Here is a 26,069-nt window from a genome sequence, read left to right as displayed (position 1 = left end):
ATGAAGTAGGCGCTGGAGAATAAGCCTCCCCTCAGAGTAAAGCACCCTCTGTGGAGGCTGGGAGGCAGTGGGGGAGTCAGGGCACCCTACAGGAAAGCAACCCAGCTGACCCCCAGCCATTAATTTGGCCCAGCACCGTGCACCTGCGGGGTCCCCGAGAGTGCACACCCCTTGCCACACACCTGCAGGCTCCCCGAGAGCGCACGGGAGCAGTGCGCCCGTCTGTACCCAAGTCACCGGTGCTGCCATGGAAACACCTGCCTGGTCTGGCAGGCCGAGGCCATCCCAAAGCTGCTCCCACCAACTTGGGGCCCCAGGATCCCAAAGTGAGCACAGCTCGCTCACAGGTCACCAGCACCTGCCTGAGCCCCTCCCTGGACACAGGCCGACATACCTGGGCATTGGCTCCACTGCTGCCGGGCTCAGCCACGCTCCTCAGTCTACAGGTCCCAGGATGGCAACCAGGTCCCACCATGCTCGGGGAGCCACTTTCACTGCCCCGCGGGGGGGCTCCAGCGCCTTCAGCCACTTCTGCCGGCTGATACTTGGTGCTCCAACCCGTGTGAGCAGGTCTCCAGCCACACACAGGCAGCCCTCAGCCAAGAAACTTAACGCCCCTGAGAGCTTTAAAAAGTCTCATTTACTGTTGAGCAACAGAAGCTGGACAGGGGGGTGGCTAGGGTATGTGGGCTCGCCTCTCTGTGTCCAGGGTTGGGGGAACGCAGTCACGCTGTCTACTTAGCCTAAGGAAGGCCGGGCAGTCGCTGTCGGCAGCCACCTCCACTCTGCCGAACCACAAGGCACATCACAGATCCAGAGACCTCACTGTGGACCAGCATGTCCCACGGGCCACCACGGCGCTGGACAGGCTCTATAGGCACATGAATAATTTAAATACTTAAATAACTTGGGCGTCATCCCGGGGCCCCACAGCCGTGGCCTCACCAGGCTCGGGTACAGCAAATGGCTGGGCCCAGCGGCAGCAGCATCCCAACACCTGACAGCTGTGCCTTGACACATAGCACGGCCAGAGGGTGGGTCCAGGGGCCGTGCCCGCCTGCCTCAGCTGATGTGGTTGGCGGCCTGGCCTCTCTTCTTCAGGTACCGCTTCCGAATCTTGATCATCCATTTCACGCTCAGTTTGGCGAACTCAGCAGCTTTGAACAAGGCCAGGAAGGCCCCACAGAGCAGAGCAATGGTGTTCCAGGGGTTGGCCGTGATGATCTGAAAGCAAACACAAGGGCTTGGGGCCTCGGCCTCACCTCTTGGGTTGCCCATGGGGTTACTGTCAAGAGAACCCAAATTCCCCTAACTGCACTTCTTTCAGATGCCCCCCCAGCGCCCACAGGCCGGCATCGAGACAACAGTCCCCCCCTCCGCCACCTCCCCACTCCCGCACTCTGCGAGGAAAGGGCCGCCCCCAGTGCCCCTCCACGAGTGACCCTATTTAGGACAAATTTCCCCAGGACTACCCGATCCTCAAGGAGCTCAGTGCCCCGTCTGCACCCCACCGCATACTTTTCAGGACCCTCCCAACACAGTCTCGTCCCTCCCACCCTCAACTCCAGACTGGCCTGTGACTGTTCCCCTGAGCACCCCCCTTCCCTGGCTTCTCTGACCCTAAGTGAACCCAGGAATCCTGCAGAGACACGCTTTCCAAGCCCCAGAGCATGCTGATGCCCACTGCAGGCAAGCTTGAGGGTCCTGCTGCTACAGCTACTCAGGACAGGGCGGCTGGGTGACGGCAGCCCCAGTACCGCCAGCATCTCATCTGCGTCCAGGTGCAGAGCCAGTGGCCTCTGTGCCCCTTATCTGATTTCAGAGCACAGCCTGGCCCCAGCTGAGCATGCAGACCTTCCATGGGGCTCTAGCACTGGCCAGTGCCACGTGGACAGCGCTGGAGGTCAGCCATCCTGCCCCTTGGCCCACTGTGGCATTGTCTCGCCCCCCGCGGCCCGAGCATTCGGCCTCCACAGGTGCTCAAGACACCTTCCCTGCGCCTCTGCCCTGGTGGTAGGTAACGAGACTGCACAGCAGCAGCGCCATAGCCTGCAGGGAGGAACTGCCTGTGTCCACCCATGAGGGGCACACGATCCGCTGGCCCACTGGCCTCTGCTGGATGCCAGATACAGGACAGGGCAGTCTGGCGGCCAACACAAGACCCAGTCAGACTGTCCAGCCTGACATCACCGCAGTAACTGCCATGAGCTGTGAAAGGCCACGGCCCGCTGGCTGGCACCATCTCCTCGGGCCATACTCACGTCCTGGACTTTCTGGATGAAGGGGTCTTTCCACTCAAAGACTACGAAGAACAGCTGTATGCTCCTCTCAGCGTCCGGCCTCTGGTCATTGTAGTTAACCACACTGGTCTAAGCAGAGAGGGGTGGGGTCAGGGCCTCCTGTCCCCCTGCACCCCAGAGGCCTACTTGGCCACCCGAGGGAGTACCGGGCCAGGCTGCCCCTTGGGGGACGTGGGGGACGTGAGATGCACGGGCGGGGCTGGGACTGCCCAGGGGCCTGGTCTTCTGATTAAACCACAGCTAACACTGTAAGACTCAAAAAGCCCCAAATGTCCAAATGCTTGACTAAGAGCTGAGGGTATCCACCCTCTGGACTACAGAGACAGGGGGCCACCTCACCCCAGGGGCACTCAGGAGGTGCGGGAAAGACCCGGGGCAGGCGGGCCCAGGCAGAAGGCCAGGCCAGTCCAGGGGGCCAGGCTGGTCTCGACAATGGCCGCCCACAAGAAGGCAGGAGTACAAGGCCCACCACCCTGAGGAGCCGAAGGCAGACTGGACTAGATCTGTGGATGCACCTCACACTTGAAATGAGACAAGATTTTCTCAGTGTTGTCAGGAATTCATCCCCTGCCCCAAGATGTCCCAAGTCGAGAGGACCCACAGGCCCCAAACACCTGCCGAAAGGCCGAGGTTGGGGTGTGGTGTCTGGGGTGTGGTGGGATGTGGCTGGGGTGTGGTGTCTGGCTGGGGTATGGTGTCTGGCTTCGAACCACCCCACTGTGGAACTGTCCCCCCGGGAGCAGCCCCCCACCTGGTGGTCCTGTTGAGTCCCCTTCTCAGCCGCATGGGCAGAGAAGGGACCTGCGTCCTTGGAGCCAAGCATGGAGCAAAGTCCAAGCAACAGCAGTTGACACAGGCACAGGCCCCGCCCGGGGACCATCCCTTCCTGGGGCAGGAGAAGCACCTAGACCCTCGGACAAAGCTGGCTTGCCACAGGCCCCGCAGCAGGCTTGGAGCCAGGGCGGGCAGTGGGAGGAAAGCCCCGAGCAGAGTGCGTGGAGGTGGCAACCCCGAGGCCGGTGCAGCCACAGCCCTGACCAGGCAGCCACAGGCTCCCCACCTTCACAACCATCCTCCAGGGACCCCCTCCACCCTCCCAGCTCTGGAGACCCCGGCAAGCTCCTCTGTAGGCAGAAGCTTTCTGAGCATGTGAACAAAGGTCTCCAACCTCAGATGCGACACGCAGGACTGTCACCGTCCCAATGGCCATGCAGTTCAAAGGCTCAAAACAGGACTCCCAGTGGCCTCAGGGTTGAGTCTCGAGCTGTCACCCTGAGGCCTGGGTTCAATCCTGGCCAGGAAGCTGACCCCCACAGTGCAGCAGACCTCTCCTGACTCCCCGCTGCTCCCCTCAGCAGTGGATTTCAGTGGATCCGCCTGTTCCGCTCCCCACTCTGTCACTGGTGAACCCCTCACCCCCCGCACAACTGGCCTGTACCCCAGTTCTTCTAAACCAAAAAAAAAAAAAAAAAAGCTTCAAATAAATAAAACACTCAAAAAACAGAAAAAGAAATGAGAAGAGGAAAAAAAATGACCATAAAGGGAAGCAGGTCTTCCCCTGCACCCCAACATCCTGGCACGCCTGCCACTTCTCAGAGACCCCCATTTCCGTCTCCCATGGGCCACACAGCCTCTCTGGGCTCTGGGCCTTGCACAGCTGGGGAGCACCTGCGCCCACACACAACCCGTGAGGACAGACATGGAGTCCAGCCAACCCCGGGGGCCCCTCTCATATCGACCCCACTGAGGTCACCTTTCCAGAGCGGACATCCACCTACCTCCTGCCGGAACTCCACGGCCTCCCGCCCGTCCTCCTCCTTGGTCTTCACCAGGGACATCTTGACCCAGGTGCGGAAGCCCCCCGAGAACTTCCAGCTGGAGTAGGCGCTCTCACAGGCCTGCATGAAGCGTGCCCTGTTGGGGCTTGAAGGAGGGAGAATGGGGAGGGTCAGCCTGGCCCACAGCAGGCCCAGGCCACACCCTGCACCCCTCTGCTCCAGGCGGCAGCTGCTCCCCAACCCCCAGCCTGGACCTCGGTTTCCAAATGGAGGGGCAGCTGTTAGGGCCGCAATCAGGGGCATGGTCCCTGAGAGCCCAATTGGGGGGACCCCTCCTCCCCTCACACCCGGAATAGCCAGCAGATGCCCCCAGCAGAGGCCTGAGGGCCTCATGGGCAAGTCAGCCTCCCTCTAGAAGGCCAAGTGGGAAGAGGGTTTCTTGTGGAGCACCCAAGCAGGGGGGACCACACGGTATTTGCCCAGTGGAGCCGACACGGCACATGAGCTCCCCGGGGGGGGGGGGGGGCAGAAGGGAGAGGCCACAAGCCCGTCAGGAGCTGGAGCAGTGGGGCATGGAATGGAGGCCCCGGTCACTCAGCCGGGAGCCCGTGGCAGCTGGGGGCGGGACTAGTCCCGGGATGCACACGGTCAAGGCCGAAGCCTCCTGTTTCCAGCACCCAGCAGGGCCCAACCAAACCTCCCCACCCCAGAGCCTCCGCAGGTTGTTGGAGAACCCTAAGGCATGCAGTGCTGAGACAAGGAAGACATAAAGGTCATGGCTAAAAAACTGATCAGCTCGGGTCGAAGGACTGGCCCCTGCACAGATTGGGGTGTTCTTTCTCTCGTCTGGGAAGCTATGTGTGGGGGACAAACTAGATTAGAAAAAGAAACAGAATAAACTGATGGAGCAGAACCTTGGTGGTGAATGTGTGCCCGGACAAGGCCAAATGCTAAGAGAATACTTCATTGTCTAGTAGCTAACCTGAGGTGGGTTTGGGGGGGGGGGGGCTACTTGTATCAATAAAAATGAGTTGCACCAGCACTCAGGACGCTTGAGCACGCATGAGAGGCCTTGCGTCCCCTGGCTCCCGCTTAAACTCTACTTTGCGTCTGTCATTTCTTGGTAATTTCTACAGCTCAATCGGATTCCTCTCTCAACCCTGTTCACCGGAGCTGGACTCTGGCAGCAGGTGAGTCCCACGCCTTCTCCCCTACCCCCGACCCACGCTCCCTCAGACCCATGGGGCCCAGTGACCAAGCTTCCCAGCTAGCTGAGCTGGAGGCCCTTTACCAGGTCAGTCCCAGGGCCTGTGGCTCCTCTCCAGGATCTATGGATCCTCCCCAGGGCCTTTGGGTCTCCCCCTGGGTTTTGTGGATCCTCCCTGGAAACTGTGGGTCCTCCCCAGACCTCTGGGTCCTCCCTGGAGTTTGTAGCTCTTCTCTAGGGGCCTGTTGATCCTCGCGGGATCTGTGGATCCTCTGGGGTCTGTGGGTCCTCCCCGGAGCCCATAGGTGCACCCCACCCCAGAATGTGGCGGTTGGAAGAGTAGGGAGTGGGGGCAGGAAGGTACCTTTGCAGGAACTCCTGGAAGGAGGAGAAGAGCAGGTAGTCAATGGCGCTGAAGTCCTCGCTGCTCTGGTTCAGGCGGAACTGCAGGAAGACCAGCTCCCGCTTCTTCACCTCCCGGGGCCCCCGCACGACCAGCGCAGACTTCTGTGGGACCACGGCAGAGGCTCAGCCCCCAGGGGCCTGCCCCAACTCTTGGGCTCAGGCCTCCCTGCCAGAGCCAGCCCCTGCCCTGCCCAGCAACTCTAGGGCGGCCCCTGTTGACACCAGGGCCAGCATGTGCCTGCGTCAGCCCTGCGTGCAGAAGGCCCAGCCCATCACGTCCCTGGGACTCGGCTCCCGGGCCGCTGGCACCAAAGCACTGAGGCTGGTGCAGCGACTTTGGTGAACCTTTTCTGGATGCCTCCTGGTCTGCCTTCAAAAGGAAAAGCCAAGCAACACCCATATTCCCCAGTGCTGCCTCCTCCTATGTGTTTCACCTTTTCTGAACCCTGAGCCCTTTGGGCTGCTCTATGGGGGCAGGGGCCCAGGGTGGACTAGGCTGCAGGGTGGGGCTGGGTTGGACCTAATTGGTCCCAGGCAGCCCTGCCCCCTGAGTGCGGATCACTGTCTGCACCTCCCATCCTGAGTGGCCGCCACATAAGCCTGCCTGCTCCATGGCAGTTGGGGGCCGCGACACGAGCCGGTCCTGAACATGGACATCAGTCTGGAAAAGTCTTTCCATCGCCAGCTTTATAAATGCTCCCCAGAGAGCCAGTGGGGTATGCACACCCTGGATGCACTTGCTGGTCACTCAGCTGACATGTCTCACCAATAACAGGTTTGACTTAAGCCATGCGAGGTGCTGCTGGTACGCGAGGGGGTGCTGGTGTGCGAGATGCCATGGGCTGCTGAGTCGCCCTGGAGTGGAGACCAGGCTGGGGGGGGGGAGGGGGCGGGTGGTAATTACCAGCGTCTGGTTGGAGAAGGGGTCGGTGTAGTTGACCCTCTGCGTGGTGCAGCTCACGTCGCCTGGCTGCCCAGGGCTCCTCAGGGGAGGGATGACCTCGTAGTGGTGCTCACAGCTGAGCAGCTGTGCCTGGCCAGGGTACAAGGCGATTCCTGGGGCCAGCAGGGAGAACGAAGGTCACATCACCATCCCTGAACCCCCCCAAATCATGTCCCCTGCATGTCTCACACACACCCCGCCCCAGAACAGGACTATGGGGAGAAGGAGGATGAGGGCCACCTCTGCTCTCAGAAGCCAGGTTCCCATAGGGCAGGGGAGACCTTCAAACCTCCTGGGTGAACCCCACTCCAGCCTGGGATGCAGCCTTCCCAGCACCAGACCCCTGGGAATCCCAGTGGGAACTCCCACACACCTGGGGCCCCTCAGCCTACAGTCACAAGGTACCATGTCCCGGTGCCAGCACAGGGCAATGGCAGCACCCCAGCTCCCCCACCCGCCAAAGCACCATGTCCACAGTCCCCCGACAGTGCCGTCCCACCTCCAGGGCAGACCCCAGAGCCCCATGTGATGACACACGCAGGTAGAAGCTGGAGAAACAAGGATGCCCACCAGGCCCCCGCCCCATGGCCCCCCACCTCGTGGGGCCCCATCTCATGGCCCTGCCTGGGAGGTGAAGCAGCTCAGAGGGGGGGCCAAGGCCCAGCCCTACCTGGGGCATCATAGCGATCCACCTCCTCATAGGACACCGACATGACAGGGTGCTTGAGCTTCTCCCGAAAGTCCGTGATGGTCTGGTAGACCAGGAAGACGGCCACAGCCATAAGCAGGAGGTAGATGAGGATGAGCAGCACCGAGAAGACGTTCTGCAGGCAGGCGCGGCTGAACCTTAGGCTGCTGGCCGCCGACTCGCTGTCCAGGCCTAAGCAACAGAGGCCAGTGACCCCAAGCACCAGCAGGTGCAGCCCTGGCCTCACCCGCTGCCCAAGGGGCCTCACCCCCAGGCACCACACACACACCTGTCACCAGTCACACACCCCCGCCCTGCCAGGCAGGCCAATTGGTGACTCCTCTCCAGAAGGGCCCACATGGAGCTGGACCCCAAGCCCCACCTCCCTCAACTCCCAGCTCTGTCACCCCAACCTCTTTTGTTCCTCCAGCACCCCTCATCCCTGGTATCCCACATATGCACTCCCGGTGCCAGCCCCGACACGTCCCCCCTGACCCCAGGCCTGGCACCCACTAACCCCAGCCCTCCACCTCCCACACCCACACTCCTGGCCTGAGGAGGCCCAGCTCAGCTCCAGGGCTCAGTTTAGAAAGGCATTTCCCAGAAGTCAGCAAAATGACAGAGAGAAGACGCAGGGCTCGGCTCCTCTACAAACCCACAACTAAACACTACAGGGCTAGAGACATGGTCCCCAGAGGGGGCAGAGGGAGTGTCCTTGCTGCCCTCGGCCAGCCCCAGCAGCAGGACCACCACCCACCAGGCTCTGCATGCAGCTGTCACAAGGAACAGACCCCAGCTGCCCTCGCTCCCCACCACAGTTGAAACACCAAAACAAAACACCAGTCAAGAGGCAGAAAGTAGCTGAATGGATCAAGCTACAAAGTCCTGTCTTCCGTTGTTTACAGGAGACCCTTTCTACTCCCAGAGACAAGCACAGGCTTAAAGCAAAAGGCTGGGACACTATCCTAGAAGCAAAACAAACAAAAACTAAGGGACAGCTACACTTAAATCATATGAAACAAGACTTTCAGTTAAAAAACACAGGACAGGGCCTCCCCCCCTAGTGGCGCAAGGGATTAGGCATAGTGCTGTGAAGCTGTCCATAGCCTCCAAGGCATGGGTTCGATTCCTGGCTGACCAGGAAGATTCCACATGGCGCAACAGACCTCTCCCGTCTCTCACTACTCCCCTCAGCAGTATATTTCAATCCATCTGCCTGTTCGGCTCCCCACTCTCTCTCTCTGGTGAATCCTCTCACCCCCCGCACCTCTGGCCTGTATCCCAGTTCTTGTATGCATAAATAGATAAATCTTTAAAAAAATAATAAAATAAAATAAAAAACACAGAACAGAGATTGACATTGAACTTGACATAAGACCTAGTACTTTCAAGTGATGTGCATCAAGTGATGGAGCATCCAGATGTATAAAGCATTAACAATGTTTAAAAAAAATTTTTAAAAAGATACATAAAGCAATTATTAAGGGAACTGAAGAGACACCAGGACACAATAATAGCAGGGCTGTCACCACAGGGGCTGAGCAGTCAATGAAACACACAATTATTACCAAAAAAAAAAAGGGCGAAAATCATATGGTCAGATCAATCAATACAGAGAATGCTTTTGAGAAGATACAATCCCCATTTCTGATAAAAATTCTGGACAATGTGGGTATTCAGGGAACATATCTCAATAGAATACAGACCATATGGTCCTCCCTCGTAGTGCAAGGAGTTAAGATGCAACCTATGAAGCTATCTACAGCCACTGCAGTGCGAGTTCGATTCCCGGCCAAGGAGCTGACCCACTTGGTGCAGCAGACCTCTCCTGTCTTCCCCGCTGCTCCCCTCAGCAGTGGATTTCAGTGGATCCACCTGTTCGGCTCCCCACTCTGTCTCTGGTGAATCCTCTCACACCCCCACCACCACTTCTGGCCTGTACCCCTGTTCCTGTATGCATAAATAAATAAATCTTTAAATAATACAGACCATATACCTCAGACATATCATACTTAACAATGAAAAACAGAAGCTTTGCTTTTAAGATCAAGGACAAGGGGAGGATGCCCCATTGCCACTTCTGTTCAATTTCGTTTCAGAGGTTTTAGCTAGAGCAACCAGACACCATAACAACAGGGCCCAGGAAGGGATTTGCATGATTTGCAGACCATATGATACTATATACAGGAAACCTTAAAAACTGCCAAAAAACTATTAGAAATTATAAATGTGGAACGTGGCAGCCTAGAGAAAACACCACAAAGCTGTTGCTTTCTTATAGGGAAGTAATTATCTAGAAGAAAAAATTAACATTAAGACAATAATCCCTTTTACAAACAGATTTTAAAGAATACCTAGGAATAAACAAGGGAGGTGAAGGATTTATATAGTGGAAACTGTAATATATGAATAAAGGATATAAAACAAGACATAAAGAGATAAGACATCCCATGTTCATGAATGGGAAGAATCAATATAGTCAGCCTGGCCATTTTATCCAACACGATAGATTGAATCCAATTTTCATTAAAATTATGATGGGTGCCTCCCTGGTGGCCTAGGGGTTAAGTCTCAGACTGTCACCCCTGTGGCCTGAGTTTGCTCCCCACCAGGGAGCTGACCCACAGGGCACAGTAGAACTTTTACACCATCATCCTGCTTTTTACAAGCTCTTGTTTCAAATTAATGGAATTTTTCTTTTTGATGTGCTCTTTAGGGCACATACAGCTTAGTACAATATTGTCACGCAGTTCAAAAACCACCACTTCTGCAGGAGGACAAGAGACTATAAAACATTTTTTATATTTTACTAAAAAAAAAAAAAAAAAAAAAAAAAAGCAGTGGGCCTAGGTGACAGGGGATATCAAAGCTGGTAAGTGACCACAGCGGGCTCACCTGCTGATGGTCACTGAGAGCCCCCGGGGTCTCCTCAGCAGCAACGTGAACACAAAGCTGAGCGATGTCACCTTTCAGCAGGAAGGACTCACGGTCCAGTGACGTGGCCGTCACAGCGCCGAGCTTCCCCAGCCCTGTCTGGGTTCTACCACAGCCCGGACGGAGGTGGAGGCACGAGACCACATGAGACTCCCCACTGAGGAGCTGGCCAAGCGGAGGGGCTCCTGGGGAGCCCCCATGATGTGGGTCCCTCGACACTGCAGTGCTCCCATCCTGCCAGCCCTTGGGGGCAACTTTTCAGCCCCACTGCCCTGTCTCCTTCCGCCACTTCACCTCACTGACACCATAAAAGCCACTCAAGGATGCTGGGTAAATAGCTAGGATCGCACCCAGCTGCTTGTAGGAAGGGTACAAAGCCAATTTACTAGGAGAATTGCCTATTCCAACCCATAATACCTAAAATGAAGTGACAGAACATACTAGAAACACTGCAGCAGAACAGCAACAGGAGCCTGAGCCCAGCAGAGCATCCTGAAGTGGCTCAGGGTGACAGCTGCACCTGTGCCTGCTGAATATGAAAGGGCTGGGCTGGGGCTAGGGCTGGGGGCTGGGCTGAGGGTTAGGGTACAAAACAGAAACAGAAGGAAGGTTGAAGAAAAAAGATGGCTACAAGCAAATGAGTCTGAAAACCAGTGGCACCAAATTATAAGCCACCAAAAAGGGCTCAACAGCAGAGAATTCGTGAGACTGAAAACAAAATGTCAGAGAACAAACAAAAGGAACACGGAGAAAAAGATTAATAAAATAAAAATGGCAGGGGCCTTCGAGGTGCATCCATATGGTGGGGGTCACAGAAGGAAGAGAAAAAGACACAGATATTTCCAGAAATAACGGCTGAGAACCATCTCAACCTGACATCGTGACCTAAGAGGCCCAAAGATTTTCAAACAAAGTAAGGACTCAAACACTCCTGGACGCATTATAAATATGACACCTAAGAGCCACCGACAAGGGACACCAGTTAAGACTCTGAGCTGGTGAATCCTTATAGGCAAGGAGGGAAAGACAAGAGCTCAAGACTCAAAGACAAAGATTTCCGGACTTGAGTATCTCACAGGGCAAGACCATCACTCGAGGCAGGAGGAGCTCACTAAAAAGCAAAAATTAGAAGAATTTACCCACACCAAGCTAGCCACAAAATAAGTGCTAAAGGGCTATTATAAAAGAACAACAAAATACAAAGGTTAGGGGCCCCTAAATCACAAAACATGGGAAAGGAAGAGTGAAAATGTGGCCCATCAGAGCCAGTTTGAGGTCAGACCACCAAAGAGACCACAAAAATAGCCCATGACACACTACATCCGCAGAAACACCAAATAGCAGCAGGGATAACACAGAAGACGAAACCAGAGCCCAGCAAAACATGAAAGGTGCCCAAAATAAAGACAAACTTAAAAAAGTTTTTACTAACACAATGGCAATGAGCACTAGCCTCAATTACCTTAAATGTAAATAACTTGAATTCACCAGTTAAAAAGTACAGAGAAGCTGAGCGAATTTCAAAACAAAACACCAACCCACGGGCTGTTTCTTTTTTTTTTTTTTTAAGAATTATTCATTTATTGTAAGATTTTTATTTATTTTTGTGTAGGCCAGAGGTGCGGGGGGTGAGAAGGTTCCCGAGAGACAGAGTGGGGAGCAGAACAGGTGGATCCACTGAAATACACTGCTGACAAGAGCAGTGGGGAGACAGGAGAGGTCTGCTGTGCCCTGTGGGTCAGCTCCCTGGCCAGGGATCGAACTCAGGCAGTAGCCGTTACAGAGCTGCAGCTTAACCCCTACACCACCAGGGAGGCCCACATATGGGCTATTTCTAGGAAACCCATCTCACCCACCAAGACAAGGGACAATTCGGAGTGAAAGACTGGAAGACAATCCCACAAGCAAATGATAATGATGATGATGATATTAATAATAATAATGAAAACACTCAGGAACAGTGAAACGTATCAGATAAAATAGATTTCCAATCAAAAACGATTCGACATCAAGATGGGTATTTCATTATGACAAGGGGCCTAACAGAACTATGAGAAATAACACATAAATATACATGCACTTACATAAGATACATTAGACAATTATTAGAACAATATTAACTATTAACTAATTTTTTTAAGATTTATTTATTTATACAAGCACTGGGTACAGTTAGAACCACGGGAGGGTGAGAGAATTCACCAGAGCCAGAGCAGGGAGCAGAACAGGCAGACTGACGAAGTACACTGCTGAGGGGAGCAGCAGACGCGGCAGGAGAGGTCCGCGTGCCATGTCGGACCCTCCCAGGCGGCCAGGGATCGAACCAGCACTGCAGGGGCTGCAGGCAGCTTTGCAGCCCAGCGCTCAACCACTGCGCCACCAGAGGAGGCCCAACTATTAACTAATATTATTGGTAACTAATACTAAAGAGAGCTATTTAACACAATACTAGATTTTAATATGCCACTTAAAACTATGACTTGGTCAAGAGAATAAACAAGGAAACAACAGCCTGAAACGAGGAGCTGGGGTCAAACAGGCAAACAGCCATCTATGGACCAGTCCCCAGGCCTGCTCCACATGATATACAGGTAGGTACACAGGGAGAATTATAAAAACAGACCAGTCAAGTCTGTGACAAGTCAACTGTCAGTGAGACCACAAAGACTGACAACAGCCCAAGGGCTCTGTCCAAGTGCCATAAAGCTGAAAATCAACTTGAAAAATTACAGGATAAAACAAATGAGGCTACAAGCTATAAAGAATTTATGGGATGCAGCAAAAGCTGCAATACAGGTCCACAGAAGAAGGAAAAACCCAAATAAACAACACTACACCTAAAGCAACTTGCAAAAGAGGAACAAACAAGACCTAAAGTTAGTAGGAGGAAGGAAATAATAAAAAGGAGAGCAGAAATAAATGAAATAGAAGTCAAAATGACCTCCAAAAATAGATCAATGAACTTAAGAGCTGGTTCAAGAAAAACAAAATTGACAAACCTCTAGCTAGACTAAAAAAGAGAAAAGATTAATAAACAATTAGAAATGAAAGAGGGAAAATTACCACTGATGACACAGAAAAACGAAGGATTGTAAGAGGTTACTGAGAAATGGCATATTAAAATATAGAAATGGAAAGATTTTCTAGAACAGTATAATGACTCTACCAAGATTAAACCAGAACCAAACAACAGTTGAATGAATTAGTAACAGAACAGCCAGGGAAATTGAAGCAGCAATTAAAAATCTCCTATAAAACAAAAGCCCAGGGCCAGATGATTTTATAAGTGAATTCTACTAAAACTTTAAAGAACTTACAATAATCTTGCTCAAATTATTTCAAGAAAACCCAAGAAGAGGAAATGCCCCTAATACATTTTATGCAGTCAACCTTTAATCCCAAAACCAGACAACACAGCATAAAAATCTACAGACCAATAATCTGATGGGAACAGCTTCAACAAAATATTAGCAAATCAAATTCAACAAGACCTTAAAGGAATTATACATCATGATAAAATGGAATTTATCCCAAGGATACGATGGTTTGATATATGTAAATCAATGCAATATGTAGATATATACATATAGTTAAAAATTGACAAAAGATGAAAATGATATAACATCAAAACAGAACTGATAAGATACAGCACCTGTTTATGAAGATATTGTAACGCAAGGGCACAGAGAAAAGTGTCTCAATACAATAAAGGCCACGACCTACCCGCCAGCAGCTGTTAACAAAGCTTTTCTTCTGAGATCAGGGAGAAGGGAAGCGTGCCCACTGTCACCACTTCCGTTTCACTTAGTATGAGAGGTTTTAGCTAGAGAAATCAGGCACCATGAAATAACAGGTGTCCTGATTAGAAAAGAATAATTGATGCAATTACTATTTGCATGTGTTGAAAACTCTAAAGACGCCACCAAAAGCTACTAGAAACAAATGAACATGGCGGCATGGCAGGTTACAAAAATCAAAATACAAAATCTGTTGCATTTTTATATACAAGTAATGAACGAATGGGAAGAAAAAGAAATTAAGAAAATAATTCCAGGGCCTCCCCGGTGGTGCAGGGGTTGAGCGCTGGGTTGCGAAGCTGCCCGCAGCCTCTGCAGCGCCGGTTCAATCCCTGGCTGCTCCCTGGCCACCGAAGGAAGGGCCCACATGGCGTGCAGACCTCTCCTGCCGCCTGCTGCTCCCCTCAGCAGTGTACCTTGGTCCTTCTGCCTGCTCTGCTCCCCGCTCTGGCTCTGGTGAATTCTCTCACCCTCCTGCGCTTCTGACTGTACCCAGTGCTTGTATAAATAAATAAATAAATCTTTAAAAAAGAAAAGAATTCCAGGGCCTCCCTGGTGGTGCAGCGGGTTGAGTGCAGAGCTGTGAAGCTGTCCACAGCCTCTGGTTCCATTCCTGGCCAGCCAGGGAGATTCCCACTTGGCGTGGCAGACCTCCCCTGACCCTCCCACTGCTCCCCTCAGCAGTGCTTTCGGGTCTATCTGCCTGTTCTGCTCCCCGCTCTATCTCTGGTGAATCCTTTCATCCTCTCATGCCACTGGCCTTTACCCCAGCTCTTGTATGCATAAATAAATAAATCTTAAAAAAAAAAAAAGAATTCCATTCATAAGGGCTTCAAAAAGAATCCAATACCCAGGAGGTATCTGACTTCACTCTGGTAAAGGATTTCTACAGTGGCGGGGAGGACTTACACAGAAGACGCCAAGGCTTTAAGACAGAGTCATGATATAAGGAGATGGAAAGACAGGCCCAGCTCCCAGATGGAGAGACTCAACACAGTGGGAAGGAGCAGCCCACAGAGAGCATCACTTAACACAACCCCATGGAGAGGCAAGCAGCAGTCTCCAGAGAAAATGAAAAAGATACATTAAAACTTCTATGGATCCATAAAAAGCAATGCTGAGAAAAAAGGCAAGAAACAGCTTTAAACTGTACATCACAGTAAATAAAACAATATGTCACCAGAATAAAAATGACATGGGGCTCAATGGTACAGAATCAAAAGCCCAGAAATAAACCCACACACCTATCAACAGGCAAGTCAGGATAAGGTCATCTCAGCCACACTCTGAGGGAAAGGAGAGTCTCCAGCAAACACAGCAAGGAAAGCAGATGCCCACACGTCACATCATGAGGCAGAACCATTCTCTAACCCCACGCGCAAAAATAGACACTAGGCGGATAAAAGACTTGGATGTAAGACCTATGGCAATAAAAGGTGCAGAATAAAAATTGGGAATATGCCTCATGACAGTAATGATAAATAAAGATGCTTTTGGAGACCAGTCCCTGAAGCAAGGGAAATCAAAGCAATTGGGATGAGTTCAAGTTAAAAACTTTCACACAGCATAAGAAAATACACATAGATTAAAAAGATATCCTACCAAATAGAAAATGTTCGCATAGTTCACAATTGACATGGAATATTACTCAGCAATCAAAAAGGAGTACTATTCTCTCCCTCTACATATATACACACACACACACAAACACACATACATATACACGTGTATGACTTTTCAATTTGACAATTTAAAAAAACCCTAGTAAATGAGCAGATCTAAACAGACAATTTATCAAAGAGGATGTCCAGAAGACATCAGATCCAGACAGATGCAAAAATAATCATCACTTTTAATGAGGAAGATGCAGGTCAAAAACACAATGAGACATCACCTCACACCATAGAATGGTCCATATTAAAAAGACCCCCAGCAACAAGGGATGGAGAAATGCAAAGGAAACGGAGTGCTCACACACACAGGAGCCCTCTCCTGGACACCCAACCAAAGGATAAGAAACTATCAACTCAAAAAGTTACAGGGTTCACAGCCCCAGTATTTGGGATAGCTCAGAGACAACTGAGCTATCAGTTGGAGACAACTGAGGCCCCCCCAGAGAGGATTAGATCAAGAAGATGTTGTACATCCACACTGTGGAACACTATCTAGCCATAGGAAAGATGAGTGTTGCTATTTAAGGCAAGATAGAAGGAATCTGAGGGAGTAAGGTGTTGTAAAGTCAGAATGACAAAGGCAAGTATCACACACAGTGGCCGACTCAACAAAGCAAGAGGCCTGTAAAATCTAACAGATGTTAGGTCTCCCTGGTGGCCTAGGGGTTAAGTCTTAGCACTGTCACAGCAGCAGCCTGAGTCTATCCCCAGCCAGGGAACTGTCCCTACATGGCGCAGCAGACCTCTCCTTTCTCCCTGTTGCTCCCCTCAGCAGAGTATTTCCATGAATCCACCTGTTCTGCTCCCCACTCTGTCTCTGGTGAGTCCTCTTACCCTTGTACCTCTGGCCTGCACCCCAGTTCTTCACACACACACACACACACACACACACACACACACACACACAATAATAATAATGGATGCCATTAAAAAATATAACTAGCAGGTGTCAACAAAGTCAGGTTTCTAAGGTTAAGAGGAAGAGGTGGGTAGACAACTAGGGGTGGTGGGGAAGGAAAAACACAGTGGGGGAAAAAATAGATAAAGGTCTTTGTTTTTGAAAAAAAGGGGGATTAAAGGCTCAAAGCTATAAAATACACAGAAGGAAGCACAGACTACACACTCTGTGACGTCAGTGATGGAGCCATTTTGGGACTGGGCCCCTCTGGTAAGGGAAATAAACAATCGGTACCACATCAAATTAAAAAACATTTACACGGTCCTAAGAATATACCCAAAGGTCACAAAACAAAACATTAATTCAAAAGGAAACCTGCTCTCTTGTGTTTACTGCAGCACTATATACAATAGCCAAGATACGGAAACGACCTAAATGTCCAAAAACAGATGACTGGATCAAGAAGATGTGGTCTATATACACCATGGAATACTACACAGCAGTCAAAAAAGACAAATTCATGACATTCACAGGAACAGGGATGGAGCTGGAAGGGATGATGCTCAGTGAAACAAGTCAGAAGGAAAAAGAAAAATATTGGATGGTTTCACATATAGGAGGAATACAGGGGAACCAAACAAGGAATCGGGGCGGGGGGTGGGGGGAACACACAAAACTAGCAGGCAAAGTATAAATCGCAGACATTCAGCATTGGAGGGAGAGGGATCAAAATGGGAGAGAAGAGCACAAGAGTCCATGGTGACGGTTCACGGGTGTCTTGGTGGTGATAATTTTATGCAGATGACACCTGAGAGGAGAAATCAAACTTGTACAAAAGTGATCAACTATGGGGTCTCCCTGGTGGAGCAGGCGGTTAAGCACAGCACTATGAAGCTATCCACAGTCCCTGCAGCATGACTTTGCTCCCTAGCAGGCCAGGGAGCTGACCCACAGGGTGCAGCAGACCTCCCCTGTCTCCCCACTGCTCCCCTCAGCAGTGGATTTCAGTCAATCCGCCTGTTCTGTTCCCCACTGTCTCTGGTGAATCCTCTCACCCCCTGCACCTCTGGCCTATACCCCAGCTCTTGTATGTATAAATAAATATTTTTTAAAATGATCGATGATATAAAAATACATATTAAAATTTTTTAAAAGGAAAGAAAATATCAGCAAGTTAAAAAGACAGCCCACTGAAAATGGGGAGATATTTACACATCACTCAACTGACTCAAGGTTAACATCCAAGGTGGACAAAGAACACATCCAATTTAACAAGAAGACCCAATTAAGAGATATGCAAAAGATCTGAACAGACACTTTTCACAAGAGGGTACACAGTGTCCAACAAGCATGAAAAAACGTTAGCAGCACCAGTAAGAAAACCCAAGCCATGAGGACCACGTCACAACTGGGAGCACAGGTGTGTCCTAACGGTGGCTACTGGGGAGGCCGTCCCTACACTCTGTAGGTGGGAGTGGGAGCCAGTGGACCACTCTGGAGAGCAGTCTGGGCCTATCCTTAAAAAACTGAAAATAGAAATACCACTCAGTCCAGCACCTCCACTCCCGGGCATCTATCCCAGGAACATAAAACCATCAACTCAGAAAAGGACACACTCGGCCATGTTGACCACGTGCAGCAGAGCAGGTGGAAGTGACCCAGGTGTCCAGGGGCTGAGAAAGAAGAGGTATCCATCCATACAATGAAACATAAATCAGAGATAAGGAAAGAGAAAACTGCCATTTTCAGCAAAAATGGAAGGAACTTACAGCAAAGTTAGCCGAAAAGATAAATACTGGACTTCTCGTATATAGGGAATATGAAGAAACAGAGTGAATGGACTGACAAGGCAAAATAAGAATAAACTGTAGGATACTGAGAACTGAGCTGAAATTACAGATGTTAAGAGAATGGGGTAGGAGCAACAGTGAAGGGATGGGTATAAAACAATGTGGTGGGTGTTTTTTGGTGGGCTTCTATTTATCTTCAAAAGTGAAAAAAGACACCTCCTCCAGGAAGTCTTTCCTGACTTGACATGGGCAGCCCTTGCTCAGGGCTCCCGCAGAGCTGCCCCATCTACCACTTTGCTGTCTACATGTCCTTTTGTCCCTCAAGGTGGTGAGAACCCTGAGGGTGCTGCCAGTCCTGTTCCTGGCACCCCAGCACTGAGCCCCAGCCCTTCTCATGTCGGACGTTGTAAAGGATTCTGCTTCATGTGGTAAGTGACCGTCTGAGACCATAACCATCCCCACAACATCTTTCCTGCTCTCAGCACCCCAGACTGTGTTCATGTCTGTTATGAACTGACTCCAGATCCCTGTGTTCAAGCCCTAATCCCTGATGTGAGGGCATTCAGAGCCCGACCAACAACAGAGAGAATTAAGGTTAAATGGGTCATAAGGGTGGGCTCTAGTAGGCCCAGAGTCCTTATAGGAGGAGGAAGAGACACCAAGGATGCATGTGCATAAAGGCCTCAAGGGCCCAGGGAGCTCTGCAGGCCAATAAGAGGCCTTAGGAGAAACTGCCTGCTGACACCTTAATCCTGGATTCTAGTCTCCAGAACTGTGCATGAGATCCTCCCCCTGTGGTGCTGTTATAGTCCCCAAGCCAACCCAACACACTCTGGGGGTTCTTGTGTCCCCGCTCCTGCTCAGTGGAAGCCCCCTTCCTCCACAGTAGCTCAGGAGGAGCAGGTTTGGAATGTGAGCCCCCAAAGGCACCTGCTTGCTTCTGGTTACCCCAGCGACCCACACTCAGTCACACCTCCCTCTTACAGGGCAACTTAAAAATGATCTGAAGGCACGGGAAGATGGTCAACAGCACACAGAAACTGGAAGACAAGCCAGCCTAGAAAGAAAAGAGCCACACCTCGTAAGATCTGCAAGTGTGCAGGTGCCTGAGGGCGCCCAGCAGTGCCCACCAGGCACTGCTCAGAGTGACCAGCTCAGGGCTGGTAGCACAGGGGAAAGAGGTCACCTGGGAGGTAGGGTGTCTCATGGAGGGGACCCGGTGAGTCTCCAAAAATCTGAAAATGAAATATACTTAAATTCTTGGCTAGAGGCCAGCAAAAAAAGCAGCAGCTATAAACAGAATTGGGTGATTCTAAACCAGGGGGCACAGGGACCTGAGTCCTGCCACCCTAACTAACCGCCAAGACAAAAACTATTGCTCCGAGGATAGTAACAAAACCCAGGATTTCTACCATGTCTTCTGGTTTCTGTGTCTAGCAATTAATCAAAAATTAGTAGACATGCTCGGAAACAAGACAATGTGACCACACTCAAGACAAAAAGCAGTCTGAACATACAAGACGACCCGGTGTTGAGATCAACAGGGAGGTCTTCACAGCACATAAAGGACTTAGGGACAAACCCCAGCACAAAAGGAATGAATGGCAGGAAATGGGGGAACAGAAGCTATAAAAAGAACAAAATAGAAACTCTAGAGCTAAAAAGAAAAATTAATGAAATGAAAAATCTACTACATAGCCTAGACAGCAGATGGCAGAAAAATGAGGCTGAAGTTAATTGATAGAAATTAGTCAGTTTGGGGAAAAAAAAAACCTGAAGGAAAAAATGAACAGTCTAGATAACTGTAGGTCAATATCTACCAGTTCAACAACATGTAATTGGAGAAAGTGGTGACACATAAAAATTGGAAGAATCAAGGCACAAACTTCCCAAAAGTGGAGAAAAGATATCAACTTATAGATTCAAGAAGCTCCATAAACACCAAGCAGGATAAACAAGAAAACCACTCCTAGAGGGCATCCCTGGTGGAGCAAGGGGTTAAGATGCAACCTATGAAGCTGTCCGCAGCCACTGCAGCACGAGTTCGATCCCCAGCCAGGGAGTGACCCACATGGCACAGCAGACTTCTCCTGTCTCCCCGCTGCTCCCCGCTGTTCCCTCAGCAATGTATTTCAATCTGCCTGTTCTGTTCCCCACTCTGTCTCTGGTGAGTCCTCTCACCCGCCACACCTCTGGTCTGTACCCCAGCTCTTGTATGCATAAATAAATAAATCTTTAAAAAAAAAAAAAAAAGACCTTAAGCCACAAAATACATAGAAGAAAAAATAGGTGAGAAGCTTTTCAACATCAGCACAGGGCAGGTTCACTATCGACTCGCGCAGACAGATTAAGAGAGTTCCGGAGGCCTCAGTGGATTTTTCAGGCTTTAATGCTCTGAGGGAACCAGGTGCACGGGAAGGGAGGCACGAAGGAGGCAGGTCTGGGCGGCATGCTGGCAATCCTTACACTTTCTCTGGGCTCCCTCTGGCCTTCTCTCGTGGTCTGAGTGATGCTGCCCTCATAGCCCGCCTCTAGGCTCAGATGTGCACACTTAAACACATGCCCACACCCACGCCCAGGTGTCCATAATCAAGCACGCATGCCCACACCCACGCTCTCAAGCACCTTCTGCATTAACACAATCAAGGCCGGAGGTGATAGCCACAGAGGCCAGTGCCATGAAAAGCCTAGTTAATTCACTTAACCCTACAGATGTCTCTGCGGGTTCGATTCCAACAGCACAGAGACAGAAACAAAAGGACACGGGAGACTACATAGAAGGAGGAGCTTCTGCTCAGCACTAAGTCATCAAAACACACAGGCAACCACTGACTGAGCAGATACTTGCAGACCATTATCAGACAAGTGGTTCAGATCGATCACACCTAAAAACAGCGCATCCAACAGCAAAACCACCCCCTGAGAGGCAGGCAGGGGGTCCGGACACGCTTCTCCAGGCCCACATGCAGGTGGCCAGCAGCCGGCAAAGCATCCAGCCCCCCAAGGGGTCCAGGAGCTGCAAGCCCAGGAGGCAAGCTCAGGCGAGAAAGGCAGTTCCTACGAGGGCAAGAAACAACAAGTGTTGGCGAAGGGTAAAGGGGAGCACTGCTGGGGGTTGTGGGCTGGCGCAGCCATGACAGGAAGCAGCACGGAGGCACCTCAAAATATCAGGACGAGAAACTCCTGTGACCCAGCTGGGGGGCAGGCACTGGTCCCGAGAGCAGAAATCTCATTCCCAAGGCAGCTGCACCCCACGCTCACACAGGGCACTTGCACCAGCCAGGAGTCGGGACAGCCTTCCTGATGCGTGGATGCTACATTGGGAAAGGGAGCTAAGTCAGACGCAGCAAGACAACCACGCACTTCACTCACGCACAGGAGATGAACAAACCAACAAAGCAAAACCTCTCGGGCTCTAAGGACAAAATCGTGCTGCCAGAAGAGAAGGGGGAGGGGTGAGTCAGTGGGCCATGGGGTGGCTGTGTGGGGTTGACCACAGAATTCTGGCAGGAGCAGCACACAGTCACATATGTGGGGACTCATCAGCTGCTCACCGAATTGCTGTAAACTGGTTAGTTCAGTGGAGACAGAGATGGGCTGGAGAGACAACAAAGATGCAGGTGTTTGTGCAAACCATTTCATTTTCTTAAAAGCACAAACAGAACCGTCCAGTAGCCTCAGCTGGCAGAGAAAGTCACTGGTTCTCCCGCAATCAAGCGTCAAGGCCAGCGCCGCATGCTGGCCATGGGGGGGCTTCGGGGCGCATGCAAGGTTCTGCTGTGGGGCTGCAGAACTCGGAGGGGTGGGAGTCAGGGGTGGATCCCCTCTGCCCGCAGGAAGCATGGGGGCTCTAGGGATCCGCCAAGCTGTGTGGAGAAGCAGTGTCAGCTGTGCCCAGGCGCCGGCCCCTCCTCCATGACCAGGCGTCCACACACCAGGCGCCCCACACCACCCTCCTTTAGCGCATTCTGTCCCAGCCAGGCCATGTCCCCACACCTGCTCGTCAGCTCAAGTGCTGCCTCCTTCCTCATCCCCCCAGTCTTCCTTCGTTCCCCACCCCACAAACAGAGGACACACGGAGCAGAATCCCACCCCACCCCCCATCCACCCAAGAACCTGGGGTCAGACTGGAGCCCCACTCACTCACTCATTCATTCAACAAACCTTCAGTGCGTAGCTAAGGTGCAAAGTAAATACCGGTCCCTTGAGAGCTCGTGTGCTTGGCCATGACACTAACCCGTAGGCAGATGCACCAACAAGACAGTGGCACAGTGGAGGGCACAGGTCGGGGACCATGCAGAGGCCGGCAAGCAGCCCCGCCAGGGTCGGAGGAGGTATGGGGGTACAAAAAAGAGCAAGCTGGACCACGATGTGGTGACAACCTTGTGAGGGAGGAGGGGACTTGGGGCAATGAAACAGGCGGAGGCGGTGAGGCCCCAAATTAAAGGTCAGAATGGCTGAGGGGCACAGAAAAGGGGAGGAGGGAAAAAGGACTCCCAGGGCCCCCTGCTCCGTGGTGAAGCCAGGCCAGAAACAGAAGCAGCGGGGGAGGCCGCACGGGAGGTCTGAGGTCAAGGCTGGACAGGGGGATGTCCGAGCACAGCTCGCACCTGTGCACCTGCAGGAGCAGGGTCCAGAAGTGTGGGGTACTCAGTAACCTCAGGGGGAGGGGACACTGGCTGGGCCTGGGTGCGATGGCCTGTGGGACTGAGAGCTGGGACACCATCAATCTCCAGTGCTGGGTGGTGACTAGAAAGGAGGCTGCAGTGGCCTGAGCAGTGAAGGGTCACTGTGTCACCAAAACCAAGGGGGCAGAAAGGGGGATAGCATCAGACTTTACCACAAGGCTCCTAAGAGGCCAGCTGGTGAGGGGAGCCCACTACCCCAGGGGCAATGACCTGGTGTCCAGGGCAGGTTAGCTGGCCTCCCAGAGGGTCCCCAGGTGAGGTCCAGACTCTAAAGACACAACTGCAAACGACGCCTCAGAGAAAAGGAGCGGAGAGCAGAGGCCCTCGCCCTCCCACCCAAAGGCCCTGCCCCAGGATCGGCAGAAACCGGAGCCGAGGAAAGAGCAGAGACCTGGGTAGCGACCCAGGCTGGTTAAATATGTATAGCTCTGAAACCAGGGCAGCCCTGGAGCCCCGACACGGGCACAGGACAGTGGGTCAGGGGGACACCAGAGCAGGGGGACTCCGGGCACAGGAGGACACCAGGCAGGGCAGGCCCCCAGCAGCAGCCTCTTACCTGGTGAGCCTCCTGGACCTTGGACTTGGATCTCCTTGTCCTCCTCCGAGTTGGCCACCACCTGATCCAGCTCCTCGCTCAGCTGGGGGGAAGCAAAGAGGCCACGTCAGCCACATCTGCCCGGCCTTTCCACCCCACCAAGAAAGCAGAAGCTGCTGGGCTTACGCTTGGCTGTCAGAGGGCACATGACAAGGGGTGGCGCCAAGTCCACCGGCAAGGACACGGGCACTCAGCACACAGTGGCTTCCCGCAGGTCAGTCCTCCGGGGCCCGGAGCCACACCAGAAGCGCAGCCCCACTGGATTTGGCCTGGCCCATCTCCTCTGGCCTGGCCCTGCAGGCCCATCTCCTCCCAAGGACACCTGTCCTACTGCATCAGGGGCCGCCCCATCCCTAGTGGCCTCATCTCAACAGGTGATACCTGCGAAAAACCATGTCACGCCCTGAGGTGGTGGGGGGGGGGGTCAAGGCTTCAATATATCTTGGGGGGCAGATTTCACTGCACTCTCCACAGCCATAGATCAAATACTGAGGCCAAATTGGGCCACTTCCAGGCCCGGGACGCCCAGGAAGACAGTAGCTTGGCAGGCAGCTGGGGAGGCCGGTACAGCCTGGGCAGACCCAGTCTGTGGGGGTGTAGAGGCAGGAGGCCACAGGGCAGGATCTCTATGACCCGAGCAGATGGATGAAGGAGGAGTCCTGGAGCCCTCAGTGGCTTTTCCAGGCTTTTATTGGGATTTACCAGGTACACAGTAGGTAGGGGTGCCGGGGGGCCAGGAGGCTGGCAGGCCTCCTAGCCCCCAGAGAATCTTCACTCTTTTCTAGGCTCTCCTGCATTCTCTCGTGGCCTTGTTCTCTCTTCTGCTTCTGCTGTTCTGCTCTGGTCCCTCTTTCGCTCTGCTGGCGTCCCTGTGACGCCTCCCTTATAAGCCCAGTCTTAGCCCAGGTGAACCCATCTACGCGTGCCCACACCCTACTCCAAGTGCCCGCCATCAGGCATGAATTCAGGACCGAAGGGATCCATCATCAATGCTGATGGCAGGAGGGCAGAAAAGCCTGATATTTACCCTACGGGGGTCACCCCGACGCACACCACTCATGTCCTCACGACTGTTCTCACCCTCACCACCCCAGGTGGGGGCACCTCCCTCCCTGCAGCAGGAGCGATGGGGAGGTTACACGACTTGACAAGTCACACAGGAGACAGAGGATATGGGGCATGGGGTTCTGACTTCAAAGGAAGGTCTAGCATTTACTCCGACACTCAGAGTCGGGAAAGACAACGCGGTGGCCATACTTCCCTAGGGTCCAGCACAGAATCCACAGCACCTGCTGAAACCCATCAGGCCCCTTCGGGTTATGGAAACAGTGGAGGTAGGGGGGGTGGTGAGAAACAGAGATCTGGACCCCCAAGGCGGTTTCCAGCCCAAGTCCTGCACTAAGAAATGGCAAGGCTGTGGGTCAGGGCCCCAGCCTGCCTCGGGTCATCCCCTATTCACAGGGTGCAGGGTACGCCAGGGCTCACCACCATCCAGGCCGCAGGAGGGGGGTTGGGGAGGAAGGTTCACCAGTGCAGCCTGAGGTTAAAGAAGCCGCACTGTGAGCACGCATCTTTCTAAAGTGGCCAGAGTCCACGCAGGGGAGGAGAGGGGATGGTCAAGGGGACGCAGCTGTGCACACTTGCGAGACACTGAGCAGCTCTAGGCTGTCCAGGTGCGTGAGAAAGGAATCGTGTGCACAGAGGCAGGGCCTCGAAATGAATCTGCACAGCACAGGGAGAGCCGGGGGAGGTAGAGACACTGGGAGAGACCCCAGGGGTGGCGGTCCCCAGGGTCACCAGCGGTGGCCTGGGGTTGGGGAACGGTCTGCACTTGGCAAGTGAGGGAGTCCTGGGGGGCAAGGGACGCGCGGTTCCAAGGATGGCCAAAGTCGGGGCCCCGAGAGGAGGAGAGCGGCTCAGGAGTTTCAGGAAGAACTGGGCGGAGGGCAAGCGGGAGGCACAGCCTGGAGCTCGGTACAAGCAGGAGACAAAGGGCTGGAAAGTGCCGGTTCAGGCGCGGAGGAGAGGTGGGCGCAGGAGCCGGTCGGCGAGCGCAGGCGCCCCAAGTCCGCGGCCGCAGGTGTGATCCCCGAGCCCCCAGCGCTGCCGGCAGCCGAGGAGGAGTGCGGAGGCCGGGGCGCGTCCACCTGCCGCGGCCGGCGCGGGGCACACCCGCTCGCATCATTCCCGGGCCCGTCACGGGCGGCGTCCGGGAAGCGGCGCCCGCTTCTTGCCTCCCCGCGGCCCTGCGCACGCTGCACCCCGCGCCCGGGACACTCCCCGCGCGCGCCCCACACCCCGCGCCCCTGGGGGAACTCGCCGTGCCCCGGCGCGTACCTCCTGGTAGGACGTGGAGAGCTCCTGCCGGATCAT

General features: G+C 52.9%; 1 protein-coding gene across 2 annotated transcripts; it reads right to left on the bottom strand.

Annotated features, from left to right (window-relative positions):
* Window positions 1–1,062: 1,062 nt before the first annotated feature.
* PACC1 (proton activated chloride channel 1) lies at window positions 1,063–26,069 on the bottom strand (the record flags this gene model as incomplete). 2 transcript variants are annotated; one of them, XM_084246141.1, is made up of 8 exons in its annotated part: window positions 1,063–1,224; window positions 2,262–2,369; window positions 4,079–4,223; window positions 5,650–5,792; window positions 6,595–6,746; window positions 7,304–7,513; window positions 23,658–23,739; window positions 26,034–26,069. In XM_084246141.1, 8 exons carry the CDS (start codon window positions 26,067–26,069, stop codon window positions 1,063–1,065), a joined length of 1,038 nt encoding a protein of 345 aa, XP_084102267.1. The 2 variants fall into 2 exon arrangements, with proteins under 2 accessions (XP_084102267.1, XP_084102268.1); XM_084246142.1 differs by lacking the exon at window positions 7,304–7,513.

This window comes from Talpa europaea, assembly GCF_964194135.1.
Source record: "Talpa europaea genome assembly, chromosome: 10".
NCBI classification, from domain to species: Eukaryota; Metazoa; Chordata; class Mammalia; order Eulipotyphla; family Talpidae; genus Talpa; species Talpa europaea.
Note: the sequence above shows the minus strand (reverse complement) of the source record. Positions and strands in the feature narration are given on the sequence as shown.